Below are 7325 nucleotides of genomic sequence, written 5' to 3' on the forward strand. Positions count from 1 at the left end.
CATTGGACTTACTGGCTACCTTGGGCCGAGTACTGGTATAATACCACCTGGCATGCCTCTATTCAGATAACTCCATTTGACGCAGTCTATGGTTTACCCCCACCTAGATTGCTAACCTACGTTCCAGGGACTACCCTTGTTGAGGTAGTGGATGAGGTACTCCGCAATCACAAGCAAATCCTCGCCATTCTCCAACAAAATATGCAGCATGCCCAACAACGCATGGAGAAATATGCAGACTTAAAGCATAGTGAGAGAAAATTGAATTGGGTCAGCAAGTATACCTTCACTTGCAGCCTTATCGGCAGTCCTATGTGGCTTCTCACCCCACCCTCAAGCTTTCGCCCCATTTTTAGGGGCCCTTTTCTGTCATCCGCAAGGTGGGTGAGGTTGCTTATGAGTTGGATTTGCCACCAGAGGCTTGGATCCATCTGGTCTTCCACGTCTCCCAACTTAAGCCAAAGTTGGGATTTGCTTCTTCTACCTTGCCAAAGCTTCCTCTGGTGGATTCCAATTGAGTTCTTCGACCACAACCCACGGAAATGCTAGACTGACATTCTCACCCAAAGAACAATCACCCTTTCATCGAACTACTTATTCGTTGGGAGGGGCAATCGGCCAATGATGCTACTTGGGAGGAATTTTACAGTCTGAAACACGTCTACCCACACCTTGTGGGCAAGGTGTTTTAAAAAGGGGGCATAATGTCACAAGTTCTTCATCGATAGCTCTGTAGAAGAAAAGTAAGCTGAGCAAAGCAAAAGGGAAGGACTTTGAACATTGAAGTGAAGAAACTGCATGAAGATAAGATACATGGCATCAGGTGAATGAAGCTTATTAAACGATGTGAAATAGCTAGAGGCAACTAGAGTTGATCGTGCGTACAACTGGAGGCAATTTAAGAGGAAGAAACGATGCATTTGAAGAAAGGAAATGGTGCGTTTGAAGGAAGGCTGGGAGAATAAAGTAGAGAGGTTGTTGTATCGTTTTACGTTTAGTAGGACCCGTTTTGTTTACTTTTGGTCCAAGTCTTATGCATGGCTGATTGTATGGGCAACTATATAATGCCACAACCTGTAGAATAAGGTAGCTTTGAATTGTTTTGTTATGTAGAACTTGGAGGGAAGGCATCATCGAATTTGCCAAATTTCGTTCTTCAATTCATCAGATCTTACTTGTTCATTCAATTTTCCATTCCATAATCATTCCTTAATCCAAATATAGTTTATTAAACTGTTACACACACCATTACTTGTGATTTAAAAACCCTCTATTTTTTGCGATTTGGTTTAAAATTGCACTTTTTGTTTATGAAATCGCAATGCTAAACACACACTTACAATATAATGGCCTAGGGATAAAATACAATCTAATCCTCAACTGTTGGGTTGAGTTTATTTGATCCTTGTCACAATGAATCTTATCCCTTGAAATTTGGTTTGCAACATCATCCCTTGAGTTTTGAATTTCAATATCAGCATCTCATCCAATAGCTTCCACTACTTAGCCCAAAGGACCCATTTGGTAATTAAATTGAGCCCATTTCTATATGCTCTCTACTTGCTGAAGAGGAGCATTCACATTGGGCTAGCTGAAAATGTATTTTGGCTAGTTCTGTAGCAAAAGCTAGAAAAAAGAGAGCCTTATTCAACTAGTCATTTTGGCTAAAGAAACAAGTAGCTGCTAAAATAGAAAGAAAAGAAATATGATTTTGTATTTAAATATTTGATGAGCCAGATGTGAATACTCAACTTAATGCCTCTCTTTTTTATCGATCAATGTAATTTGCTCAATGAAGCTGCATTATTTAAACCACTTTAATTTGACCTTAAATAATTTGATCACTCCGAAAAGAAAATAAAGAAAGAAAGAAATATTTTCTAGGGAGTTTTATTTCATATTCCCCTCACTAAAATTCTAAAATAGCCAAATGTAGTAAGTATAGTTTTCTTTTATACAGTGGCGAGTAGTAACTTAGACCAGCAAGGAATAATGCTACATATATACATTTTTACTTCTCCATATTTTTTTATGTGAATATTTATAACTACAATTGAATTAAAATCTAATAAAAATCTACCCTACCAGCTTTAAAAAGTACTTAAAAAAAAAGTGTGAAAATGAACGTAGATAAGTGTAAGTGTGTGCAGCAATAATCGAGTAACGAGTACAACTTGCCTTGGCATGGCAGAGTAAAAGTGGAGCAATCGGTAGCAAAGCTGTAACATGTCCTCCATGCCATCCTAGTCTTCATTCCTGTTCAATCCCTGCCATTCATGGACTTTATAAAATCAAAACTCCCATTGGTTTTTTGTGGGCCATGGAGTGGTATAAAGGCAGAGGGTCATACTTTCGAGTTGTACCAAATGAGAGCCCAATTCAATTAGGCCTCACAATTCCCTTTTTCTCGTCTACATGTCATGGCTACCTGTCATAATCTGAGAAAGAAATGAAACACAGGCACAAACCCCAAGACTTTGAATAGAAACCAGAATCAGAGATTCAGAGCTGAGAGTATAAGACGAGAGGAGCTTTGTAATTTTTCAAAAATCTTCTCTGTTTACATATCAGACACTCACCCCGACAAATCATGCTTCCATGACGACCAAGTAAAAAGATTTTTAACTCCACCCCACCACCATCACCAGCTTTGAGATTTGAGCTCAAAACCCCAAGTCTCAGAGAGAGAGAGAGAGATCTTGTGGTGTGGGTTTGTTGAGAAGGGTGGTCTGGATAATATGAGTAATTGGCTGGGGTTTTCTCTGACTCCACACCTGAGGATTGATGAAGGGTTTGGAAGAGAAACCCAAGACCATGGAGCTTTTCCTCCTCACTTGTCTGTCATGCCCTTGCGCTCAGATGGCTCTCTCTGTGTTGCTGACCCTTTCAGGCGCTCCAATGGCGCTGATGGTAATTTTGCATGTGACCTTTCATTATCCTCCTTGCATGTTTTCCTTTTTCTTTTCCTCATCTAGGGGTTTTTGTAGATTGGAGATATGAGAATGCCATGGGTGCTGCTTCAAATCCAAACGAAGAGGGGCCAAAACTTGAAGATTTCTTAGGCTGTTGTTACTCAAACTCTCCCCCGGATGAAGCAAAAGTCTACTGCCAAAACCAAGAGGATCACCCTAACCAAAACGACATCAATGTTAACATAGTCCCTAGCTTCAACGCCAACGGAGAAATAGAGGCCGGAGACAATCTCGGAAACCCATCTCACTTGCTTCAACCTTACCACTACAACGAAACCCCACAAACCCTAATCGCCAGTAACGGCATGTACAAGTCTTGGTTGGGCCAAACGCTTTATTCTGATGGAAAACCTTTTGCTGATTCAAATGGGTGTAGTTTTCAGTCACTAAATCTCACGATGAGCCCGACCAGTGCACAAAATAGATTGGATTCAATCTCACCCGTGCAAGTGACTACTGATAACCGTAAACGACCGGCCGTGGCGAAGACTCTTCCCAGAGAACCGGTTCCTCGTAAATCCATCGACACTTTTGGGCAGAGAACCTCTCAGTTTCGTGGTGTTACGAGGTATGCTATGATGTTCTTCAACCTTTTCTATGCCTTGAATTTGACATTTTCTCTCTTTATTTATCCTTTTTTTGGAATTTGTTAGACATAGATGGACGGGGAGATATGAGGCCCATTTGTGGGATAACAGCTGTAGAAAAGAGGGGCAAACTAGGAAGGGAAGGCAAGGTAGGCATGCATATATATGATTCTCTATTTCTTTTGTATGCATTGCATTAAAAAGCTCCTCAGAACTCGTTTCTTTCTGTCATTTTCATGGATATTCCGTTTGTTTAACTAACGGTTTGTTTCATGGACTGTTTGGGTCTCTTCACCTTTCACGGCTTCCACTCTCTGCAGTTTATCTTGGTAAGTGAATTTCATTTCCCCCATTCTTTTGCATGTTTCTTTCTCTATTATCTTTGTGACAAAAAGATCATTCTTTTGGTAAATGATTATCAGGCGGCTACGATAAGGAAGAAAAAGCAGCAAGGGCTTATGATTTAGCGGCACTCAAGTATTGGGGTCCAACAACTCACATTAATTTCCCCGTAAGCTTCTCCTTCTTTCTCCCTCTTCTAGAAGTTGGAACAGTATTATTTATTAAGTTTTTTTGAAAAAAAATTCTGATCAGCTAAGCACGTACGAGAAAGAAGTTGAAGAGATGAAGAACATGACTAGGCAAGAATTTGTTGCCAATTTGAGAAGGTGCGGGCGGCTCTGATAATTCCAGAAAGTATATATAATTATTTTCTTTTCAGGTTCTTGTATTGATTAATAATTAGTTAATCTTATAATTAATATATGGCAGGAAGAGCAGTGGGTTTTCGAGAGGGGCATCCGTGTATAGAGGAGTGACAAGGTATGGCAGACAGCGATGGACTTTAATAATAGAGTAGGCTATTATTTACTGCATTTGCAGCCTTTGAATTATGATAGGCGGCAATAATAGGAAACACTCTTTATCTCTTATGACAATATTGAACATGCATATTTAGTACATTATGAATTGAAAGGGCATCTTCAAACATGTCTATCCTTCTTTCTTATATATATATATATATATATATATATATTATCTGTCACCTGTTTTTCCTTCTCTTCTCAGACACCATCAGCATGGAAGGTGGCAAGCTAGGATTGGGAGGGTTGCAGGAAACAAGGACTTGTACCTTGGAACATTTAGTGAGTTACTCCTCCTTTTTTTTCTTATAATTTATTTTTTTGGACTCTGGTTTTTGCTTCAATATATGAGTATATTTATTTATTAGCTAGATGCCTATGACCAGGATCCTGGGAACCATCTTATAGTACGAATTAGATTTTAAGCCCTTAATGCATGTCACATCATTTAATATTTTTAAATGACGTGACAACGCCAACACTGTTAGATGAAGCATATAAAATAATTCTTTCTCCGGCCATTTCATTTTAAGAGGATCTTATTCCGTCCTATAGTGTATGTTTTGAACCATTTAATTAGGACACCGGACACCCATCAAAGTCCTAAATTACGATGCAATCATACTCAATTTGATTGGATTGTTCAAATGAATTAGTTACGTGCAATATTTGAATAACTTGTCCAATGATTGGTGAAATCATGCTCAATTGATTTTTAAACTGTTACATTTTTTTTTTTTTAATATTCGTTGTCCATCTTCTGAGAAATTTAGCCTCCAAGATTCAGCTTCTTTTTAATTTTCTAGGCAAACTCCTGATATATTAACCATATCTATGTTTGATCATCGTAATTGACTCACTTCTCATTTTTTACTATATAATAGGCACACAAGAGGAAGCAGCCGAGGCCTATGACATTGCAGCAATTAAGTTTAGGGGAACGAGTGCAGTTACAAATTTTGATATGAGTAGGTATGATGTGAAAAGAATTTGCTCAAGCTCCACGCTGATTGCCGGGGAACTTGCGAAACGTTCACCGAAGGACTCGGCTTCGGCTACGGCTTCCCTTGAGGACTACAATTCTTGTGCCTCATCCACTTCCCCTCTACCCCTTTTGGCCATATCATGCAGCGAGCCTTCCTCCGATGATTTGGCCGACATGGTGTGGACCTCCAACAACGAGGAACATCAACGCCATGAGAATACAAACACCAACAATGATGCAACATTGGTGGCTTCTAGCAGCAGGAATTCTTCGAACCCACAAAGCCCAAAATGCTCTTTTGGAACGAGTAGTGAATTTGGAATTGGTGGAGGTGACTATTCTCATGCCTACTTCTCGCTGCAAGGGGCAAAGTATGAAGTTGGCAGTATTGAGAATGAGCATGGGATGCCATTAGGCTGAGAAATTTGGCTTTGGTCATCAGGTCTCTATGCTTTTTGCATTGTTCAAACGAGGGACAGAGATACTGGGTGTTTTAAGATTTGAGAACAGAAATTGTAGTATAAGGGATATCTAAATAGATGGTAGAATTCAATGGCTTCTAGGCTTTTTAGCTGCTTATATAATGCTTATTATAAGCTTTCAAATATCTCGACTGTTATCGACATGATAACAAAGGAAAGTGGGGAAGATGAAGTGTTGGTCAAGTTTCTTTTTCATGGAAACAAGGAGTACTACAAGAGTAGTTGCCTATAATTTTTAAGAACTTACATATTTCTACATGGGTTAATGTTACATTAGCACACTTATCTGCGATGCATGGCTTATAATTTCTTTTTCTTATAATTTATTCTAGAGAAGTCTTTAAAAGATTATCAGTAACCAATTTTCTTTCCGAGAAAGTCTTTAAAAGATTTTCAGTAACTAATTTTCTTTCCGTTGATCAATTAACTAATTGGCTATAAACATGAAAAAATTTGGGAAGATCATTCTGAACCATATTTCTTTACTCAGCAGCATAAACTCACATCAAATAAATTTCATACCATTGAAGTAGTTTAAAATTAAATGAACTATAAATTAAGGAAAAAATCATGAAAATGAAAACCTAGATTAACCAATAATAGAAAATGAACGAAGTCACAAAAATCCAACTAATCACAATCAATCATATCCCAACAATAATACCACTTTTACATTGGAGAACCTATGGCATGAACCGTTAGAAAATAACTAAAATGCTTATACTACTAACAGGAGTAATTCTACATATCATATAAATGTCCATAAAGTGTCCATCAAATAATAAAGTACGTTGTTATTAGGCGCACATGTTATTGATCAAATGATGATTTTAAAAGTTACATCATTATTTGATCGACACTTTATAAACATTTATATGATACTTAAAATTACTCTACTATACTAACATTCCATTACTTTGAAACCATATATATGTTTTGGCTATATATATATATATATAACTGTTCAAGACTTTTAAACAATACTCAATATAAAAGACCAATTTTAACAATCTTGTAAGTATCTTAATGAGTCTTGCAAATATTGGTAACGATCAAAAGAACATTCTATCATTCACACATGCTTCTACTGGTAAACCTTTGTTTTTCAGTAGTTGAACTTTCTCATTGACAAAGTTAAAAAGTGCTCAAAAGTATGAGAATGTTGATTAGTTGGAGTTCGATTTACATTAATTACTTAGTTGGTAAACCAAAAGAATGTTGGCAGTGGGAAAAAGTTTGGAAAAAGTTTCTTTTACGTTAATCATGCTTGAAAGCGACAAAAAAAAATAAAAAAAATAAAAAAAGTTGAAAAAGAAAACTATACAACGAACAACATCGTAAATTAAAAAATCGTCATACTTCGTACCAAAAATAACAATTAGAAACTCTCTCTCTCACACACACATTATCATTTTCTTGAATTTAGTGTAAAATTT

At 37.4% G+C, this 7325-nt stretch overlaps 1 protein-coding gene across 1 annotated transcript; it reads left to right on the plus strand.

The window, feature by feature from the left end:
* Nucleotides 1–2574: 2574 nt before the first annotated feature.
* On the plus strand, nucleotides 2575–6025 carry LOC133864570 (AP2-like ethylene-responsive transcription factor AIL1). Its single transcript, XM_062300949.1, has 9 exons — nucleotides 2575–2910; nucleotides 2988–3540; nucleotides 3626–3708; nucleotides 3880–3888; nucleotides 3982–4070; nucleotides 4154–4227; nucleotides 4331–4381; nucleotides 4628–4704; nucleotides 5307–6025. Exons 1-9 carry the CDS (start codon nucleotides 2739–2741, stop codon nucleotides 5825–5827), a joined length of 1629 nt encoding a protein of 542 aa, XP_062156933.1. The 5' UTR covers nucleotides 2575–2738; the 3' UTR covers nucleotides 5828–6025.
* The last annotated feature ends 1300 nt before the right edge of the window (nucleotides 6026–7325 follow it).

Source organism: Alnus glutinosa, chromosome 3 (assembly GCF_958979055.1).
Source record: "Alnus glutinosa chromosome 3, dhAlnGlut1.1, whole genome shotgun sequence".
NCBI lineage: Eukaryota > Viridiplantae > Streptophyta > Magnoliopsida > Fagales > Betulaceae > Alnus > Alnus glutinosa.

Coding starts and splice junctions, on each gene's coding strand:
- LOC133864570 (XM_062300949.1), top strand. CDS start 2,739: ATGAGTAATTGGCTGGGGTTTTCTCTGACTCCACACCTGAGGATTGAT. Junction 2,911..2,987: donor GCGCTCCAATGGCGCTGATG/GTAATTTTGCAT, acceptor GGGTTTTTGTAG/ATTGGAGATATGAGAATGCC. Junction 4,071..4,153: donor CAACTCACATTAATTTCCCC/GTAAGCTTCTCC, acceptor AATTCTGATCAG/CTAAGCACGTACGAGAAAGA.